The 22,538-nt window shown below is 43.8% G+C and overlaps 1 protein-coding gene across 4 annotated transcripts in view; it reads right to left on the bottom strand.

Moving 5' to 3' along the window:
• The window catches only part of Syt1 (Synaptotagmin 1), a 182,346-nt gene that overhangs the window by 14,272 nt on the left and 145,536 nt on the right, over positions 1-22,538 (bottom strand). For all 4 annotated transcript variants that reach the window (XR_016285492.1, XM_089559811.1, XM_089559812.1 and 1 more), the window contains exons 5-6: positions 22,085-22,252; positions 19,886-20,059 (exon numbers count right to left, since the gene is read on the bottom strand). Coding sequence is in view for 3 of the 4 variants with exons in the window: in XM_089559811.1 (XP_089415937.1) it covers positions 19,886-20,059; positions 22,085-22,252 (342 nt within the window). In the remaining variant the exon portion in view is untranslated. The remainder of the gene's footprint in view (positions 1-19,885; positions 20,060-22,084; positions 22,253-22,538) is intronic.

Here is a 22,538-nt window from a genome sequence, read left to right on the forward strand (position 1 = left end):
TATTATGGTGCCGTAAAGGAAGGGCGCGAAATGGCTCGTCTGAACTTAGTTACGGCAATAACAGAGTGCAGAAAAGTTAGCAACATTCTTTGTTAATAATCTCTGCTTAGGTGACTGCATTATTAGTATTTCTTTCTTGTCCTGCATGACACATTTAGTGGAACCCGCTTGTTGCTACGACCTGCTATGGTACCGTAAGGGTAGGACACGAAATGCCTCGTCTGGACGTAGTTTGAGGATTATGCGTTTTCTTGAGAGTGCTTCTTTTGCGAATTGGTTGCTGCGGTGCATTAGTGTTTCGTGTCATGCTTAAAACTTTCGTCTGGAAGAAATATGTAAACAGCTGCTACACAGAATCCTAGAAAGGATGCTGCTATGATGAACGACAGCTCTACCCAGTTCCCTTGTGTCACGAAGTACAAAATGAGGTAGACAGCCTTATGTGAGCTCTCCATTTGTCTTCTGGGCCAAAAAAGTGTCATATTTTGCATGTTAAGAATCCTTCTGAAATAAAACCTGCCTACCGTTCTTGCAACGACACGCCATCGCAAAGACATCAGCAGGAAAAACCACAGCAAGAAATAAAATACAGCACATCCAAAGCAAATGCTACACAACACACTTTGTCAAAACTGCACAGGTGAGGTTCAGGGGCGTGGAAGAACATCTACTACGTCACGGCACGGCACAAGACAACACATACACACATACACAAATAGAACGCTATATTGCGACTGGTAGTCCAACAAAGACCACCTGCAATTTCGTTTTTTTTTTGTCTCGTACGGGGACGGTCCTTCGGTGGCCGGGGTGCTCCGGGAATTTCTGACTGTGACCCTCGTTAAAGAAGAGACTCCTGAGGACATGCATACTCCAGGTCGTGCGAAAAGTGTGGCTGAAGCGGAACGTCAAAGCTCATGCAAAATGCAGAAGCCCAAGGAACGAAGCGGGCGGAACAAGCCCGTTCCGGGGCCGATTCGGGAAGTGTGTTTGTGCCTTGGCAGCTCTAAGCGCAGCTTTTCCCGGAAGCCGTTGAAGTGGCGTGACATCATTTATGCTCGTGGTCATGCGACTTTCGAGCATAAGAGTTCTGACACTATTTTGCGGTTTATATCATCAATCTAGGCGTCACTTAGATTTCGTGGGGCCGTTTTCTGACTTGTGGCTTTACAGTGTTTTACACGACAGATGATTTTTCAGGCATAAGCTTGCTGTCTTGAAATACGTTTAGGTTCCGGCATTCAGCAGTTGAATCATATATATAGAGAGAACAGCGTGCACAAGCAAAGTCTTGTGCATGAGAATCGTGATTCTGTGCCATTAATACCCCGCCACTACCCTGACAAAAAGCGAGAAGTTGCCTCACTTTTGAAGTACCTTCCAGCTCTTTTGCAGTAAGGCTGAGCGGAATCATTGAAGACAATTTTAGAAAATGAAATGTTGCTGGAACGTGAATTCGCAGAACAAACGCGTAAACAAAGAGCACGGAAGATACGCTGACGAGCTTACATGCATGGAATTGGTAAAAGTAAAACGCTGCGGCAGACTGAGCAGCCGCAATTGTTGTGACTGGTGACCTGTGCGTATGTCAGAAAAACTCCCTTGCAGAAACATATCCTATGGTTCACTGTAAGTAGATATCACCAGCGCAACAACATTCAGTCGTTTGTTATCTTTCTACACATCACACGGATTGTTTGTACTAGCGTACATAAAAATGCCACTTCGGAACTTCGTGTATTTGACGCAGAATATATATGTATTTGGGATTCTCTAGATATAAGCGGCATCGTAACTATTCTAGGCCTTAAGCCAAGCGTATCGCGACTTTTTTTCCATCTGTCTGTCTTCCTTGAACGTGCCTGCTCTTCCAGCATAAACAAAAAAAAACTGGATTAGAACAGCAATGTCGTACCATAACAGTGCTGCTTGGCCATGGCAACGAATTGTTAGCATCAGCTTACAAAGCGTAGTGACTCTTCGCTGTTAGAGAAGAACACATAACATGCTTTCTGCGAAACATAGTCCGCGCCATCACGTTCCACGACACAAAACTGCTTTCTGACCCGTATTAGCGGTTTAAAAGCGAACAATAAGACAGCACACTTTCCTGTCTAGAAAGCCCTCTTTTCATAAAATCCAAGTTTCTAGTCCTGCGTTACCTGCTCGCGCGCAGACATGCAGCATTTATAATATCTTTTCTATGCTTTTGTCTCTTAGAGAAGGTTGAACGACTTGATTACACCATAGCTTGCTAATGCTTACGTTCTTACAAATGAAAGTTCATAATACCGAGTGGAGTGAAATGTAGCCCCAGAGAAGCTTCATCCCCTGCAAGCCCTAAGCAGAACGTGGAGGGGTGACATGGATCTAATTTCGAGCCTAGTTCATAGTACGGCCTGACCTTCTGAGCCATAGTATGAAGTGTTGCACGCATTAAACCTGTATTATAAAAATGATACAACATAATTGATAACGCTGTTTTTTCTTTTCACTGTCTGCTTGATATGTGCCCGCCTTCCATAAAAACTGGTAAAACAAAAATGCCCTGTGCCAGTTTTTATTAGACGGGCGCTTGGGTGTCCACGCCGGCGCATAGTGCCTGTTGACTGACGCGGGAAAAACAAGTATCTTTTACAGACCCGCCCGCACCCTGGCTACCCCGAAGTAAACACTGCGACAGCATTGATTGCCTCACTGTTTACGAGCTCCCGACCCATCGCATATTGGCGATTCTTTACCATAGCAACAACCCCCGTCACGCCACATTCGACAGCTAGAGTGTTTTGTCGCGTGTTTCACGTACAGATATTTATGCAGCTGTGACAGGCACTTAACGCTGGCGTAGCTGGATTCTTCTCTACCAATGTACCGATATGTGGTATCGTTGCCTTAGTGCTTTTTGGTACTCCGTTTTTGCCTGTTCAACCAACCAGCACTGTTTCGTCTATCTTTAATGCACGCGCTGCGATAACGTTGCCATATATGGGGCACCTTACACACGGACCTGCTGAGTTAGAAACGCTTCGCTCAGACGTTTATTCCTAGTTCAGAAAGTTTTAACGGTACCAGACAGTAAAACAGTAATCGAGAGCATTCGCGATAATCTTGTAAAAGAAGTTTTCACTGAAATTATTTTCAAAAAACACTAAAGTGAGAACCTTTAGCTGCATGCAAAACGAAGATGAGTAGTCGCTGTCTCACGTGCTCGCTACCTTCTCTCATAGCAGATTTAGATTTATGTATTATAACAGAGCATACGGACAGCCGAAAGATCCATAGAGAAAATAAAGACAGAAATAAGGACAAAACCCTGAGCGACAGCGATTACCGGGAATACCTAGTTTCGTGCATCTCAAGCCACTCAGCATGCTTCTTGGTTAGATAGCGGAAATGTTGCGCTTATATGAAACTGTTTTCTGCTGCCAAACTTATCACTCCAGCTAACAGTATAGATATTTAATTTGCGAACTGGCATTTATTATCTTCCAATTTTCTTCACTTTTGCAAACACTGAGCACAAAGAGGCACACGGTCTCAAAGCTACGATGCCAACTTACTATTCATGGAGGCACGATAGCATGCGTACAAGTCACAGGAAGCACCACCAGCGACTGCATAGTCATGAGCGGTGGAAAACAGGCCATGCGTTTCAACTGCACCTGAATCCACATAAACAGGTCGGTGCCTTGGGACTTCACCCTGCTCCTGATGTGAGCGATCGCGCCCGCCGTAATGAGTCAAACGCATTCTGTTGTCAAAATTAAGGTGAATAAATGGTTTCCAGTGCTTCCCTCTTTTCATTCCAAAGTTATACTGGATTCCTTTCTGTCCAGGCTGAGTACAACATACCAAGCCGATGTATGTGCAAATTTGGTCTTGGTACCAGATGGCTTGCTTGTGAGTTGTTGCCGCCGAGCTTGCGGCATCTGTAAGTACCGAAGTGTCTAGAGAGTTTAGGACAGTGATTTTCCCCAAATTACGTGAAATCTTTCGTTTCATAGCTATCATAGATGCCGCAATACACGTAGAAGAACATTTATGAGTGAATACTTTCGACCAATGCTTTGAATATTTGCTAAATACGCGATCCTCAGGCAGGGGGACACCTATCACGTTTTTGTTTTCAGACTTTGTCGACAAGCGACCGTGGCTAATAAAATGACTGTGGCCAAAGTCTCGTAACACTGCTATTTTCCTTATCGCGCAAGATGAGTGAGGATAGTAGTGATTAGTGAAACCCTCTGCACAATACTTCTCCTGGTGCGGCATGCATTCACTGAAGAGGCTGCCGCATGGTAGCGAGCGAGCGTAGCGAGCGAATCAGAGAAGGTGTCTCTGCTTTCGTTACCGCGTGAGAAACTCGTCCCTGGCGATGACTGCTGCAGGGATCGTTTCACTTTTGTGATGCTAAAATTCATCTAGCCTATCAGTGCCCCAGATTACCACACTAAGCACACAGCTCATTGATGTTCCTGGCTGCATTTCCCTTTTGCTACTCCAGGCTGCAACGGTCGCATTCAGATGGAGACAAAATGCTAGAGGCCCGTGTACTTGTGATGTCAGTGCACGTTAAAGAACCCATGATGATCGAAATTATGCAGCGTCCCTCATACCCTATGTTGCTTTGGGACGTTAAACCCTATAAACCAGTAGATTAGAGGTGCTCACACGATTAGGTGTTTGGAATGTGAATACGTTGAAAGTATTATTCCTCCATGGAGAGCCGAAAACAACCGACGCACCCGAGTGCCAATGACTGAGGTCTACGAAAGGATGATGAGGGCTGGCGTACAGAAGATGACGTTCTTTGTTAAATCTGTCTCCTCCATCTACATTCTGCACAGAAACTGCCGGGATCAGGGTAGACTTATGTGTTTTACTGCATAGCAGGAAGTGTTGATAGAGCTAAGCTTGAAAATTCGCAGGGTATCGTCGTTCCTCGGGCTTATCAATCGCGTGTTCATTAGAATAATCGCTTTCATCTTCGCCGCAGGAACGACCAGTTCTGCGTTCTTCGACAACAACGAGCGAACACCATGAAAGCCGCCGGGGCACACGCTCACGTGATCGAATTATGACTGTACCGTCAGCGTGTCAGTCTTCTCATTCCCAGGCCATCAGGCCGATTCCCAGCTTAACTATAGAGATATACAGTCTTCTCTATTTCATTATCTGACAATAGATAACTTAATATATGTGGTCAAAGCCCTAGATATTCTCCATAGCTTAGTTGAAATTTACCTCAATACGGCAAAAATAGCTTCGCTCCGAGTGTATTCCAGTATTGTAGTGGTGCCACGCGTACATAAAAGGACGAGTTGTAGTTACGGGGGCGGCAGGCATGAAATATCAGTGGTAAATGAAATCATAAATGCGTAAGCTTGTAACGAAAAGGGTAGCTTGCCTTTGTCTTCGAAAGGTTTAACGAATTGTTCGCTAGGGCATCAACACATGCGCACTGCTACATGAAAGCAGTGGGTTCTCACTAACTGCGGCCCTCAACTGAGGTCAGCACCCTCAAAGATTATGGTTTATGTTTTTTTGTTTATGGGGGTTGAAAGCCCTAAAGCGACTCAGGCTATGAGGGACGCCGTAGTGAAGGGATCCGGAAATTTCGACCACCTGGGGTTCTTTAACGTGCACTGACATCGCACAGCACACGGGCCTCTAGAATTTCGCCTCCATCGAAATTCGACCGCCGCGGCCGGGATCGAACCTGCGTCTTTAGGGTCAGCAGCCGAGCACCGTAACCACTGAGCTACCGCAGCGTCTGCACCCGCAAAAGAGGTGCCAGTGGATAAACGGGATGTTATATATGCGCGCTTCATATATCAGTATTTCGAAACCCTGAAACAGATAATAAATATGTTCAATATCCTAACTACTTCGACATGTGAACTTTCACCAGGCCTCATGTTGTGGCTTCCATGCCACGATACTGTCCACGTAAGTGTTTTCAAAGGTTAAGCCGTCCCTGCATCCAGCTTTGAAGCTAAGGAACGGATGTCGCGCCGATTCGGAAAGCGCCTCATTCCTAAAATGGCCTCAGGAGAACGTTTCATTTCCTCAGTGTGTTTGGCAGAATACTAAATGGGTGCCCTCTCTGGGTTTTCTTACTGTACTAACTGGGTATTCACTGCGTTTGCGGCACTGTACTGTGTTCTTCAGCTTCCCTTGGTACTGTTCTAACTCCTCGTCTTGACATACCACAGCAGCAGTAAATCCAGTCCGGGGTTGCTTTCTTAAACGTTTATGGCCTTTTACACAGTGCTCAGCAACGCTTATTCCAGAAGCTCGAGCCTCAAAGTCCGAGTGCATGCAAGCGTGCGCTCGCTACAACCGACTAGTAATGTCTTTATTGGCTACTGGAAGCCCCGCGATAGATGTTTTTTTTTTCTTACATGCGAGAACCCTCGCCAGCTAACTAAACTGGCATTTCGCAAGCTTTAAGTTTATAGCTCACTGCGCGTCACTAACGCAATTCTTCTTAGTAGACCCTCACTAAAACATGAAAGATTTCGCAACAGCTAAGTTCCCGTGTCTCCTGCCCTGTGTTTGACATGAAGCCTAGAGCTTTGAACAAAGAACAAACCTTCCCGCAGCCACTTTCACGTGCTTGCGACGCTCGCAATGTCAGCGCAATTCGTGCCTGTGGTAAGGGGGGCAACCGCCTTCACTTGTAATGGCTGCGCAAAGAAGGCTCGAGTTTACGACGGGAGCAGAGCCGTGCTTCTGCCTGGGCGAAGTGCCCAGCCCGGCTAGTGCTCTCCCGAAGCACGAAGAAAGGAGTTAATGTTTAAACAACCGTCGAAGAAAGCACGAAGCCCTTAGCGGGGACGAAAACGGGCCACGAAGCGCTGTCATAAAGCTCTGCACTGAGGAGCCTCGTCGCGAGGTCTCCCTTGAGAGCAAATGAGCTGTAGACTATTAATAATGCGGTGCACTAGAACCGAGGCACATTATTAATCTCTCACTGCGAGCGCTTCACTCTATGGCATGGAGACCAGAAAACGGTACCTGCGGGGATTCTTCGGCCCGGGGAAAGTGGCGGTCTGCCTATGGTATTGCGTTTCGCCATTTCACAAAGGGAGCGTCCTTATAGGCGTTGCCTAAATTGACTATTCTAGTATACCGATTTTATTTTCACAGACACGTATCCGAAGGCGCGACACCGCAAATAACAAAAGAGTTTGAGTTTACTCACTCGATAGAAATCTCGAGAATTATCTATTTATTGAGTGGAAACGACCTCGCATATTCACGCCACGGAGATTGGCGTAATAAAATAATATCGACGTAAAACATGACATTTACGATCTCGATTCTAACTGAATTTCTTTTTTTTTTTCTGGACGGCGCGCTTCACCACAGACCTGTGCTGTTAGCCGGAAATTTAAAAGCGCCTTCTTATTCCGGAACCTGCTATTTCAGCAAAAAAAAAAAAAAGTGAGGCGGCGAAAAAAGCTGTTCGTTTCCCTCAAAAACTGCGTCAATCTTTTCGTGTGCACACAGCCTCAGGATCATTAGCTTAGAAATAAACTCTTTCATACTTGGCTCGCAGCTACGCACATAAAACAAATATGCTGAAACAAACAGCGCCACTAAAAGTTTGTACAGTTATTAGTTCAAAGCTTTATACGATATAATTTAGCGTGGTATCGCCTCAGAACGTAAGGCACAAATGATATGAAAGGCGAGCAAAAATTTTCGACCTGATTATGACAATGCTTTGATGCAGCTCAAGGAAATTTCGAGTCTTCGTCTGCAAAATTGTGCGCAAGAAAAGATGCGAGTCAAAATGCGCTGTTTACCAGAGCCCTTGAGCGGTTATTCTTTGAGGAAAGGCAACATTTCCAAGTTTTTTTTTTGATTCGCTTCGTACACTGCGCTTTATAAAGCTCCTATAGTGTCCCACTACAAAGAACAAGTAAACCTTCTCAGAAATCCGACATGTTTTGTAGCTTTGTCGTACCGACACATTTTTCTGTTGTTTTGTAGTATTTTTCTGTAGTACTGTAGTTTTTCTGCAGTATGTAATTCTGTAGTACTTTTCTGCAGCAACTACACGAAATTCTGTTGTTACAGCAATTTATGTTTTTACTGCAGCTTCCTGGTCAAAAATATTATAGGAAATCTGTTGTGATCACAGAAAATTCTGTTGTGCTTTCCGACCGAGGTGCGTAAGTGTTCTGAAGCAAGCATGAACAATGGATAATAAATTAAGATTGGTCGAGTTTAGTGCAGCCACAGTTAAGTTGGTGATAGCGTTAAGTAGAACAGAAAGGAAAAGCAAAGAAAGCCACCAAAACCACTTCGTGTCTTTGCTTTCTTTTTCCGAGTTATAAATGATGTGGCTAAAATATACTTTGCTGGTGGATTGATTGGGTCAGGAGATGAAGCGATTGTCCATTCAACGCGCTACAATGCCGACGAATAAAGGCATAGCTCACGTTAGGGTGCATGCAAGGCAAGGATAATACGTGAGTCATATGTATTCTGTAACTTTATTAAATTCTCCAGCATAGTTAGAGTTAATGGCATACTGAATGCCTTTAAGAAGTTGTAGGAAATTATAACACTAACAGAAATAAGGCAGAGTGCTGCTTTGTTGCGTACTGACTTTCCGCGGCTTGGTCGAAATCGATACACGTGAAGGTCTTCAAATGCCCGCATGAAAATTCTCCTCAAAGATTGACTGTTGCTCTAGCGTGGTGTACGATCACTTTGTGTAAGCTGCTCTTGCACCGGCTGTCTTGTCCCCTTGCGCGGGTTTTGCACCGCTTATTGTAGGGGAGACATTTTTGAAATAAGCACGTATATTTCGATAGCCTAGATTGTTGTCCTTTTGCTTTTCGACAAAAGCGATCCGTCAATGTATGTGGTAGTGTGACTGAACTACTCCTGAGATAAGAACAAAAGAAAGCGATTGCAAACAGCACCAGAGGGGACATAACAATGCCGTTGTTATTGAAACCAGGGTCCGTATTCTATAACTCTCCATTGTCCTTTTCGTCCTCTTTCATTGGTCACTCACATTTACCCAAAGCTTTCAAGCGTCTGTGGGAAGTGACCTAACCAGTGTTTGGTTGGCGACCGACAACACTATTGGCTGGGACATGCAGCCAATGGTAAGGTTTGGTCGCCAGCCATCCAATGGTTGGGTCGCTTCCCACAGACGTTCCAAAGCCGCTGGTATATCACAGTGACCAATGACACAGGACGAAATGAACAAATGCACACTGGACAGGTCGTGCATTACGGCCCCAGATGTCGTACATCAACAGACGCCTAAGTCACATTCCAGAATGTTTGGACTGCTCGAATAAATGCAAAAAAGAAAGAAAATGGACAGCGCGTGTTTAGCTTCTGTGCTGATCTGCAAAGTGAACGAAACATTCTAACAGCCTTTCTTCTGTTATCCCGAAATAGCAGTCATTAGCGCGCGCAAATATTCACTCTTACGCGTGACGTTACGTGGTAAAACAACACTTCAAACAACAATGCAAAACAAATTATGTTTGCCGGCGTTTACGAAGCAAACATGTACCGGTGCGTTCAAAAGTAAACGGAGGACACTATTACCTTTAACACGTTCCTTAACTGACATTGCAATTACGGTATATACATTCCGGCAGTGTACGCTAGTGCGCTTTCTTATTGGCAAACAACATTTCTTCATTTCCAGTGGGAAAGGTGTGAGTTCATTTAAAAAGAAATAGCGTGCGCCGTTTACTGAAGCTCGAACCTGCACATACGTGCGAATTGAAATAGAGTAGTGAAAACAACATATGAAGCTAATGCAAAGGGGTACAGAGGCGGCGCGTGACTATTTCTGTTCTTTGGTTTTGCTTTTATGCAACTGATACGAATCAACTTCAATCAATATCTTTTCCTGGTGTGCCTGTTATTGGTGGAAAGAGAAAACAACACAGAAAGCGTTGATCTAAGGGTCCGCTCATTTTTTGCTTTCTGCTGGTAAGGCAGCAACAGTAATAAAAGTTGTCAGATAACTTGAACTGGCGCGTCAGGTGGATTTGTTCCTTCCGTCAGGTGGATTTGTTCCTTGCTTTTAGCATATTACATTCGAAATTAGATAAAGTTAAAGAACGAAAAACTATGGAGGGCACTTGGGACTGGTTACGTGCTTTGACTACGAAAGCACTGTCGCATCGTTAGCTCTGTTGTTAGGTTCGTTAAAGATACCTTCCTTTCTAACGACACACCTATTCATTAGCATACTGTCGTGAGGAAACGCATACACTAGGCTCACCTTTATTCGCCAAGAAGTAACGCAGTTTTGTGGCTAAGTGTATGAACAGACAGACTTTAAACCGGAGTGACACTACCTCTTTGAAACGTGCTCAGCCTTACCTACCGTCTAGTGCTCTGTTGTTTTGCCTTTTTTGAAATGTCTTTCATGCCATTTCTTAAAAACATTGTAAATAGTTCGTGTAAATAGAGCATTATTTCAGTGCAACAAATACCATGCTTAAATAAGAAACGGTTTTGTGACCTATGGGTTGCATTCTCGCCTCACATCCTGAAGGTGCTTGGTTCAATTCACGGTGGCTTTTGTGCTAATAGGACCCCTAATGCTTTCTCATTAATAAACCGAACAGGAATACTGAAGAATTACTGAAGACGCACACGATTAGCTTTTGCTAGACAGCAAGATTGAGCGCTTTTAACTAGAAAAAGCATTGTCTTAACCTTTTGTGTGGCAGAGACATGCACGAGCAAGCTGACGATAGAATGGGTGGAACCGTAAGCTTCTAAAGTAGCACTCATGTAGAAATGCGACAGCGTGCTGTAAAAGCCAAGTTGAAGCGAGAATACGCAGAGCACTGGAAGATCGCATTTTCCGCTGTACTTTCAGAAACTTCGTTATCCTTTGCACGGTCAATTCGGTGCGTGAAATAGTCGTCATCAACCACGGGGGGCCATAAATCTGTCAGCACACTCACCGCGCAGTGCGTAAACGCCTCAAAACAAAGCCAGCGGCTTGTGTCAACGTACAGTTTTTGCCAAAAGTGACCGGGCAGCGGTGGTTTGTTTCTTAACCGCCTAGCGAAGCACGCATGGCAGCCCTTCAGCTCTGAATCTGTGTAAAGTAAGGTAAACACTTGTCCTGACGTACTGGTCCCTTTCGGTCTTTAGGGGTGCTGTAAAGGCTCCGTTATATGCTTGAGAAGCAAAAACCTGCTGCTCGGTTACTTTGGGCAAAGGGGGTGCTTAGTTCGCTAATATTCGAAGAGTTGTGACGTGGTTCTTTTTGCTTCAAAAAAAAAAAAAGAAAAGGCCTCAGACCAGCCCTATCTTTTCTGTCCATTTATATTCACGTAATTCATACAAAGCATAACATGCAAAATCATCCCCCCCTCCTCCCGGTATTAGGCCCGTCAGTTTATACATAGATTTTTATGACCAGACTCGCAAAGAGAACCTTTAGCGCTGTAGCAGCTATCTCGCGCACACACGCATGATCACGGATGACCAAGGCACAAACACACAATCGCCGCCACGCTAGGCGTGTAGGGTGAAAAGAAAAAAAGAATAATAAAATTGTCTACACGCGACAAAGTCAAGCGCCAAAGTGGACAGGCCCCGTAACGGGAGCACTCCGGAGGGTCAGGTAGAGAAGCCACGTTCCAGGAGCCACCACCAGCTGCAGCGGGAGCGTGAACACGGTAAGCATGAGGGAGAGAGTATTCCGGAGCCAGAAGGACAGGAGAGAGAGAGAAAGAGAGAGAGAGAAGAAAGAGAGAGAGAGAGAGCCACACAGTATATGAGAGATAGCACGGGTGCAAGCCAGAAACGGGGCATGCACGGCGCAGGCGCGGAGGCAGGGGAAAATAGAGAAAGAGGGAGAACACGGGCGACGTCACCGCCGTCTGGCGGTGGCGGTGGGCGGCAATACTTACGGGCAGCCGTGCGTTCCGCAGCAGGTATGGGAAGGAGCAGGTGGGCCATGTTCCCAAAGAGAGAAAGGGGTTTCAAAAGAGATAGAAGTTCTTTTTTTTGCGATGCGACAAGGAGGAGCGGCGAGCAGACCATGTACCAAAAAAAATGAGAAAAACGGAAATGCAGCAAGAAAAAAAAAAGAGTAGGTATGAAACGAGAAAGTTCGAGGATAACAAACGTATAAGAAACAGGGGCGTGTAGACTTCACACTGTTCGCTCTTCGATCACCGGTAGTGGAGATCAGTGCTTTTATTCTGCTATTACAAAATCTTTGTTCTCGTTTCTGTAAGAGGCTACGGGCCCGTACAGGCAGCAGAAAAAGAGCAGAAAAGAAGACGCCTATTGTTTGACATAGTAAAAAACTTCTGCGCGGTGTCGTTAAAGACATCTAAGCCGCTCAGCTCATAATGAAAGTAACATTTTTCTGTGAACTATATAATTAATCACTGATTAAAAAAGACTAAGCAATCTTCACTCCTTTTTTAAATTTTTCACTCCTTTCGGTACGCTGATTCATTACCACAAGCAATGAACGTCATCCAGCTGGTATGTGTAATTAAGGCAATGAATGTGGTCTTGTATAGGACTCAGTGCGGAAGCGCCCATGACATGGCAACCTTAGTACAAACCATGAATTTTTAGACTAACAACCGTTATAAAATGCCTCAGCTGAAATTTTTAAAAGCACATTTCTTGCATGTATATGGATGAAAAATGTTGTGATGTTGAACTGTTGGTTAGGAGACGTTCTCAGAATTTCTCAGAAAACACAGCACTGCGATCAAACGTCACGGCTCACAGCACGAGCAGGGCGCGTAAAGTGGTGTCGAAGTAGTTCGAATGGTGATAAAACAACACTGAAGTGAACTCCTGAGTAAGTATACTTTTCGCATATGTGAGCATGTCAAAAATAGCCGTAGTTACGTTTCAGAACCCTCCGCGGGATAAAAACAGGATAGGGCAGTGCAATGCCCGCAGATGCCACCGCTACATTTATGCATTACCAAAATATTTCAAACATTTTCTGTTTTTCCTTGCGACATGGATTTGATTGACGTTTATGGCTCTTCACATTGTTTTCTTTGTGTACGAACATGTGGGTCAGAGCGGTCCCCAAACTTTCAGGTCCAGAAACTTCATAAAACCCAAAAGCTTTGTTTATAGTGTATACGTCTGCTCAGGTGGATGTTTGTGGCTATCCTTTAGTCAGTGGAAGGTTTCAGGACTGTTACATTGACACATGGGGTTTGAGATTAAGTAGCATCCGAACTGCATGTAATGGCATGCTGACTGTTTATAAGGACAATCTTTATAGCAGACCTTTTAAACATCATAATTAGTATATTAAGTAGCATGGATATACCCCATTATTCCTAGAGCACACCGCGCATATTACCAGCAAGAAACTCAGGGGCAAGCTCTCTTTGATATACCATTAAAACAATTGGTTCACTTGAAGTTCTGGACCAATTCATAAAGTATACTCAGAACAACGATAAGTTGGTTAAGGTCTTGGCAGTCGTGAATTAGAGCGAAAATAACGTGAGATACACCCGAAAGTGAAACACTCTATTTGTTCAGTGTCGTCTTCGTTCCTTTAGCACTATGATTTACAAGAAAAAAGCGTCTAAGCACCTCGTTAACAAAGAACGTTATAAAACTAGAATGCTCCTGTTGCCACGTGCACAGTGATTAACAACTGCATGTAAGAATGAAATACACACGCACAGTTCGGCATCTCTAGACGATGAACGTACGCATTGAAGCCCCTTTAGAAACGGCAAGATATAGCTGATAAACAAAGCATGTGCAACAAGATCTAAGGAAGATTCAGATCGCAGCTAACTCTGAATCCTGGGAAATGTTTCACAGTGTGTATTACGGCAGTGTCCTCAGAAAATCAAGATATTTCTATTTGCACATCTTTTAGGAGAAACGTACCTTGCTGAGAGACGAACAAGTCTCCAAGTTCGCACAAGCAGGGAATAGAATATAGCACTAGCTCGAATGTTGATATAGAGTTGAGGGTACTACTGAAAGTTTTCTGTGCTTTGGAAGAGAAGCGGCCTCAGAACTGCACACGTCTTCTACTATCCTGGCATGCAGTATCATGTTAGTGAATGTCAGGGGAAGGAATTATGAGTATTTGTTTTAAACTGTTTGTAGTTGGAAGGCAGTTTAGGGTTTCAGTTTTCTCAGCATGAGTAATGTGTGTAGTTTTAATGCCCGATGAAGAACTTCAGATGCATAGAATTAAAGGCAGTTTTCTGTTAAATTTCTAAGAGGGTATCGCAGTCAGATCATAAACCTTCCTTCCTAATTAGCCTGCGCAGCTATGGAGCCGTGACCTTTCATACATGGAAACTGCTGCCTTTTTGTGCCGTAGTGCAGACACAAACAGGCCTGTCAGAACTAGTGGCATACACATGTAGCTTCTAGCCTGGATACTTTTTCGTTCCATGTGGAACACTGCGTTTCGGTACATTCCCTGCCAGCACAATCGACAGACAGGTCATGCTGGTTGTGCCACTGGTCTTTTTGCCAGGGTTGATACCAAACGAAAGTAAACCAAGGAAATAAGGACAAAGAAATGAATGCTCCACATATGACCACCACTTCACAATCACGGCCAGCACAGTAGCATGCGCTGCCACACGAAACCAGAGCCCACAGAGGCAGCCATGTTGCTTCAGCGGCGAGGCTCTACCACCGACCAGGCTTGCTGCTGCTGTAGTCACTGGTGAATTCAAGCGTACGCGGTCTCACTCTGGCAGGATTAGGGGCGAAGCAAAGACACGGCCCAGCCGTCCGAAGTTCGTATCTAGTTCGCTCCGCGCTGGAAGTATCACAATACATAAACTAGCCAAGGTCCGTGCTTTATTTGCTCTAGCAACTGGTCGTACATTGGCATCTGGTGTAGTCTTTAAGTGAACTTAAGGCGATATTGCCAGGGTAACAAACAATGCCTTTGGTACTTCGTGATTTATGATAAGCGAAGAAAACAGGACTACATCGTTATACAGGTGTCGTATGTTTGCGACGAGGTATCACATCGCTTTTAGGACCACAGTTTGCCTGCTAGCAACCTTGTGTAGCAACAAGGAGCTTTAGCATATCATGCGGCGTCTGAACCACGGAAAGGAACTGGCGTAATGAGCAGTAACAGGGAAGTGAAGTCATCACTACATATTTTTTCGCTTACTACACAAAAATGTGTCAACCAAAGGCACCAGAAATGAACCTGACAAAGAGTAAACCAGACAAAGAGCTTGTTTTGTAAGAAAGAGAGGTTACATGCGAAGTTTTAAACAGAAAGCGGTGAAGACACTGCATTTGCAGATGTCTATATGGATCGAAGTACAACTAAACTAATCTTAAGGCTCTTACTACAACCGTCAGCATGATCTACTTAACAAAACTCGGATGATTAGAGTAGATATCTACGAATATTCGTGCGTGAGGACGAGTTCGTATGTGTGCAAATTTGTTTTCTCTTCGTCGTCCTCGCGCTATGTACCTTATGCTCACTTAGGTAATGCGACCAAAAAGGTAATACATGAATGCTCTTGAGACAAAGGTACATCTCTCGACGCGTACATTGAAGCCGAGGTTGCCTCTCATATATATTGAAATTTTGAACAAAAAATTGAGAGACCCTCGACTAGGGAAATTTGGAACCATTGTAACCTTCTTGTTCGGATACCTCTAGTATCAGACCAGTGATTTATATTCTTGGCAAAAAGTTATTGGACATATTCATCTAACATTATGCTGTTTAGGCACTGAAGATAAAAAACGTTACACAGCTAAGCTTACCGGCTTAGCGCATTCATCAGCGAAAGCTGTTACAGCTTTGACTTCGCCATTCAGCTCTTCTTTGGCCGTGGAATCTACATCATCAGCCGTAAGAGAAAGCCAAGCTGAACTAATACGAATTAGCGAAATCTGATCTAGCCACCCACCGCCACCCACCCTCTTTCTTTATTTCCCTCTCCTTCCTGTCCCCTAAACGAGGAGAAGTAAGTTTTCTCTCTCTACTTTGCCACCTGGACCACCAAAGAAATAAAAATAACTTGAATTCAATTAAAATAACTAGAATAAATCAAACGAATTCACTAATTAAATCTATACGGCTGACGCTGTAGATTCCACGGTAGATTCAAGGGCCATATTGCTATACGGAACGTATAACAGCTTTCGCGGTAAAATCTGACATGCCCAATGACATGAAAGGAATCTTGCCTAAAGGGAGAACTGTAACTAGCCAAGCGAGTGACTGTGTCGAGAAAATGCACGTTAATGGCATTAAAAACAAAAAAAAGTGAATGGGATTGCCTTTTAAAGAGGTTAAACGCCCGGTACCACCAGCTTTCAGCACGACTGCACACTAGCATGGGGAACCGCACAAAATGGCAGTCTTCCTGGTAGTACTTCTCTCGGTTTAGCCGCTTTCTACAACTTGCAGCTACACACACACTTGCACGCAATCTCACCTGCGCCCTAAAGCTTCATCAATTATTTTCTTGAAACTGGTCTGAAGTGTCCACTGAGGAGCATCCTAGTTCGTATGGGCCGGGGTGAGAGTTGCTGAAGTGACTAAATAATGTTGGAGTACTTTCAACGCTACGTACAAAACGCAAACGCTAGGCACGATAAAGACTAGACATTCTACATCTACATGGTGTTGTGAAGGGTCACGTGTTCGCACAAGGGAACCGTCATCTAAGTGTAGACTACAGTGACACGTTCGACGCTACTCAAGTGCAACGGTGAGTTTGTGGTGGTATGTTTCGGTGTTGCAGTCAGTTGTGCCTCACCAACGCACCACATATAGTTCTACAGTAGACAGTGAGCTGAAGGGGCTCCGTAAGAATGGCACCAACTTGTGCAGCCTGCAGACATATGCCAAATCTTTTTATTACGTGAAAATATTCGGTGAGCACAGCAAGTACGTTAAAGCTTCAAAAGGGCCGAATCTGATGTAAAAGAACAGCACGGTTTGAGACTGCCATGAAAGGATACCTCTAAGGGCTCGAGGCTATATATTTTATTACGGCAATAAACGGGACTCTATTAATTTATGGGTTCTTTGAGTCCGATGAAAAAAAAAAGTTTGTTGAGCAGTTGCGTTCAGTCAAATGATCTTTTTGAAATAAAGGACCCGTATGGGGCTTTAGGTATAAAAAATAACCTCATAGGCTGTTCACAAAACGGGTTTAGTTAGATGCACTTCATTGTATTAGGAAATTGCGAGTTTGTGCAGGCAGGATTCCCCCAATAAAGCAAAAGCCTTTATATGCGCTCAATAAACTCAACTTTTTATGGTCCTTTACCTTTATGAACCATTCTGGAATGCCACTCGTCATCCGTGAAATTTTGTGCTTGGCTTCCACGTCTTAATTTCTAAACTTTTTCAATGTATCTGCATCAAAGTCCAGGTTGGAGATAAAATCCTCTACAGAGCCCATTCAGCTGTCGCTGACCATACGCAGACACATGACGAGACAATGTCCTTTGAGCCAAGTATCCTTTGGTGTCCTACACGAGACAGACCAAGTAAGGGGAACAAGGTGCTGACAGGACACCTTGTGCGTCTGGTACCGCTACAACATGGCGGCGTAGCAGCGTAGCCACAGTAGTACCTCTAACACGGAGAGACACAGAACGTGGGGACTTTAAGGAAGGAGGTAAACAAACTGGAAGAGAGCAGAAGTCGATCCAGAAAGGTGGGATCACATTCGGAATCACATGCGGCAAGCACATGCCCAAGCTGTCCAAGAGACGAAGGAAGAGGTGCCCATGGTACACATTCATGCATGCACAACATCAGGCGTCTCATTCCTTGGTCATGCAGCATGATTTCGCAGGCAGAAGCAAAGGAAAAGGAATGTGCCAACTGGTATGGTACCAGGCTTGCGACACAGGGCTTTAGAAAAAAAAAAACTATCTGACAGGCTTCCTACTTTTTCTTTTACCTGTCCGGTAGCGTGGCTGCCACGTGGATATGAATGTTTCCGCGGAGCTCCCAGCGCGAAGGTTTGGCAAAGTGACATCGACAGTGCCGGACAGAACAGGTATTGATAGTCTGTTCGATTGCTTCCTAGATGGCTATTTGTTAAGCTCCGCAGTTTTCAAGCTCCGTAACTATGTCTGATGAAATTCTTAACTTTTACTGACTTATTTATACTAGTTGGGATCAAGGTACAAAGCCTTACTCATATGCAACACGAATATTGAACTTGCGGTTGTTTATTAACATGAGTTTAACTTCCTATTTCCTCCAAGTGACCCGCTCAATTCACCAGAATTGAAATCGGTAAAGCTACTCATTATTTTGACGTACGACAGAAGAATCAAATTTTATGAAACAAATGGTTTTCGACAGTTAAAACGTTTTTAGAGCATCGAAAGTTTTATGAGAGGCGCTGAACGTTTTGCCGGGTGGCCTTGATGAGAAAACTGGCAACTTCGAAATAATGACCTTGTTAAATATTCGCATACTTTGCTTCTGTCGACGTATAGGATATATGAATATGACCATGACCCTATGCCAATTAGCTTACAGTGAACGGGGGCATGTAAAAAATAACAAATTATGCTGCTAAAAAAATTTGTCAAATTTTCTCTTTTGATGAAATCTGCAGCAGCCTCGCATGATTTTTGTGAAGCTTTACAATGCTGGGTGAAAAGTTCAACACGTAGATAAAATTTTAGGTGTGCATTTTAGAGATTGTCAAGACATCATGACAGGCATCATGACAGTTTTGTTCTATGTCAAGGCTGTAATAATAACAGAAGTTTTTCGTACTAAGATGCAAGCCCGCAGTAAATATATCTGACGAAAGAAAGTATTACCAACTACGGCAGCATTTCATGTTACATACCTACGAATAACTTTACCAGGATGTAATTTTTCGCATGATCAGTGAAAAGGCACAACTTTTATCATTTTTAACCAACAAATAGAATAATATTACTGTTGACCTTGATGCTACGTAAATAATAAAAGCTTGTGATAATTACACGACCATTTTCTTATTAATCAGAAAGAATTCGAAGAAAACAAAAGAGAGTAACGTGTTCTCTCATGGTGGCGCAGACATAGAGCTAACTCAGGACTGTTTCAATTTTCCTTTAATTATAAAGTAGCCTGGAGATAATAAGAGGCTTGGCTTGTATTTGAAAAGTGCTCGTAATGGGCAAGTACTTCAAGCTCCTTGCCCTCATCTATGCTGAGGAGAACGATAGAAATCCATAAAACGCTCTGCGGTAAATAAGAGATACACTGCAGTTGTAATGCCAGTGAGTTATTAGAACAAATATCCTACTACAAAATTTCAACCTCTGGTTTTCAGAAACTTTCTTTTAATATGCTTTACGAAGTTTTCTTAAACATATATACTTACTATGAAATAGACGAAAATATGTCGGCTAAGATTAGGCATGGTTGTCGACTTTCCAGTCTCATAATTTACAATATGCCATCGTTTAGCACACTAGCAGAGCTAAGAAGGGGTGATGTTTGAACTTTCGTCTTTCCGGAAATATGGGACGAAACACTCATAACAGTTAAATAGAATCCTAGATAAGATGGAATTCCAAAGCTATATAGAATGCTTGATTTGTTGTTTACACCACAGAACTTTTCTAATATGGCCGTTAAAATGATGCTCAGTCAATGAGAAGAGGATGTCAACTAAGGTAACTGCGCTTGAAACGCCGCCTAGCAAGATTTTGTTGTTCATTATTTGAGCTTACGTACAGGTAGACGAACTCGATACCGCAAAACTGAGGTAGGGGCGTTCGTGCTAACGCAGAACAGCTTGTGAAAACAAAGGCACTGAATGTCGAACATTTTCTTAAACAACGGCACACACCGCGCTTGAAAGCGGTTTGACAATGCGGGTCAAATGTTACTGACCTGTCCTTGCTCGCCCTCTACGCCAGTCAGGTCCCTCCACTCCTCGATGGTCTGAGCGAGGTCAATGGTGTTCATGGGCACTTTGACCTCGCCAATCTGGTCGTGCTTGGAAAAGCGGTCAAAATCGAAGATGGCAAACACAAGTGTCTTGGTGGTGATCTCAGCGTAGGGGACCTGGTGGAGAAGGAAAACAACGAAGGACCAAAGTGAAATGGGACAACCATGCGGCCAAGAAAAAGCTGGGTGCAGAAGGTGAGAAACGTAGGAGCGACGTTCTTTTCTTCAGGCTACACTTTGTATAACACTGCATTCTGAGGTATTCATGAGCGGTCAGTTCAGTTCCTCTAGCGAAGTGACACGGTTGTAGTTATCAATCAATCAATCAATCAATCAATCAATCAATCAATCAATCAATCAATCAATCAATCAATCAATCAATCAATCAATCAATCAATCAATCAATCAATCAATCAATCAATCAATCAATCAATCAATCAATCAATCAATCAATCAATCAAATAATCTTCATTTGCTCATCGAAGGAAACTTTGTACAAACTGCGACCTGAGCTTTTGCATTAACACAAGCAGAGAATGCAGCATCAGTGACTTTGGTACCCGCATGCAACCTCGTACGCTAGCACGACTGGAGTAGTATTTAATCGACAATAAACGGTAATACAGTGTCCTGCTTTAGCCCTAAACAAGTATCCTCTCATCATCAGCTCCAGCTCATTCTTACTTCAGTCTTATACGAAAATGACATTTTGTGGACGGTGATGTCGCCGCGACGTGATGTTTAAGGGCTAATTTCCATGTTCGTTCGCAAGAAACGCGAAATAACTCTTGTCTCGAAACAGTATCATGGCAAATGGCCTCTGCAGTTAAGGCCTCTGCCAGACAAAAGCCTACCACAGTTAACTTCATTTAAGTAACACTGTCTTACGCAAACCGCAGCGACCTTATGCGAGAAATTTTTCTCCCACAAACTTCTTCTTTGCTGCCCCTGACTAAGTTTATCTTACCTTAATATTAAAGCTGCTACATTAATAGGCCACTGGTCATCCGTTGTGGGCACCATCAATTCTGCGCGATGCCATTTTCTCATCTTAATTTCGACCATCACATTATTAGCGCTACTCCTTGAACCAACAGCTCACGCCGCTGCTGAAAGCCATCTTGTTCGAACTGTTTCTTTTTAACGTGTGTGGCCGGATTTAACGAAGCTTCTCATAGGCGAGTTTCGTTCTTTAGCGTCATACCTGTCGGTGGAGACAGTGCCAAGACCTTAGCTGAGATACTAGCTAAACTTGGTTTGTTCTCGATTGCGGATCGATTTCTTATTCCAGTCACAGGATGGATATATGCAGCGTTCTGATTGCACACGAGAGTTCAGTTCAAGGAAATGTGTTAGTCCATGAAAGAAATAACAAACTGGTTACGCTTAATGACCGATAACCTGAAATGTATAGCACTCTCCGCACTCTCTAGCCCGGAAGCTGTTCCTGGAATTTTCTTGCCTGAAGAATGAATTAAGGCAAAAAAATAACTTACTTTAAAGTTACACGAAGGCCAGCTTCGCATGAGATGCGCGGAAACTCCGTTGCTCCATTGAAGGGCATACCGGCCCTTTAAACCCTGTAGGTGTTACACGCAACACCTAACAGCCACTGAGAACTAAATCGAGATAGTGGTACGATAGTTGTGTTGTCACTGTCCAATTCCCTACTAAAACGTTCCGTATGCCGCTCGTGTGGAATTATGGGAATATGGAGTCCATAAAAGGTGAAAAAATATGCGGGAACTCATATCTTTTCTGTACGGGATTCATACGGGAATATGGAGTCCATAAAACTTGCAGAAATGTACAGAAATTCATATCTTATCTGTACAGGATCCATAGCATTCCATTTCATTCATACACGATTTCTGTACAGTGAACATGATGTCATATGGAGTCCGTAAATTTCTATACGTGCTTTCATAGAGTCCTTACCGGCTCCATATGCACTATATTGACTCCATGAAATGTTTTATGGAAACGTATGGAATTACAGAACTCGTAATATGGAAACGTTCAGTACGAAATCATCACCTGCTCTTGCGTCTCCTCTTTTCGATTTTAGAACAGGACAACATACTTTTGCCTCGAAACTTCCTCACGTGTGCCATTCTCGAAGTACTCTGGGGATTCGCTCACCTTGAAGTTGAACGTCTCATTGAAGACAGGATTGAGCGTCTTGCGGTGCACCTTGGTCTCGTATTTCTTCTTCTTGTCCGGAAGGAGGTAAACCTTGACGTACGGGTCGGACGTGCCGGACATGTCCAACCCAGGCAGGTCTTCTGCTTGGATCACAGTCACGGCAAGCTGCGGAGGGAGAAAAAACGAAGGTGTTCTCGCGCCGTACTCTTTCCAAGCAGCACAGTTAATCGTCCCAATATATTGGCAAAGGACGCTCAAACAAAGGCCCGAAGTGAAACCAGCCATTTTCAATATTAAGGCGAAAGCCTTTAAGGGCTCATACTGTCGTTCGTTAACAAAGCATGCCACACGCGTTTTTTTATGATGTATAAAATGTATTGTATGTATAACTGTGTCTGTGTAAAAAGTTTTTGTCTCTAGCGTTTGACCATCTTCCGATGTTTGTTGCTGT

This window comes from Amblyomma mixtum, chromosome 9 (assembly GCF_055824585.1).
Source record: "Amblyomma mixtum isolate Tamu chromosome 9, ASM5582458v1, whole genome shotgun sequence".
NCBI classification, from domain to species: domain Eukaryota; kingdom Metazoa; phylum Arthropoda; class Arachnida; order Ixodida; family Ixodidae; genus Amblyomma; species Amblyomma mixtum.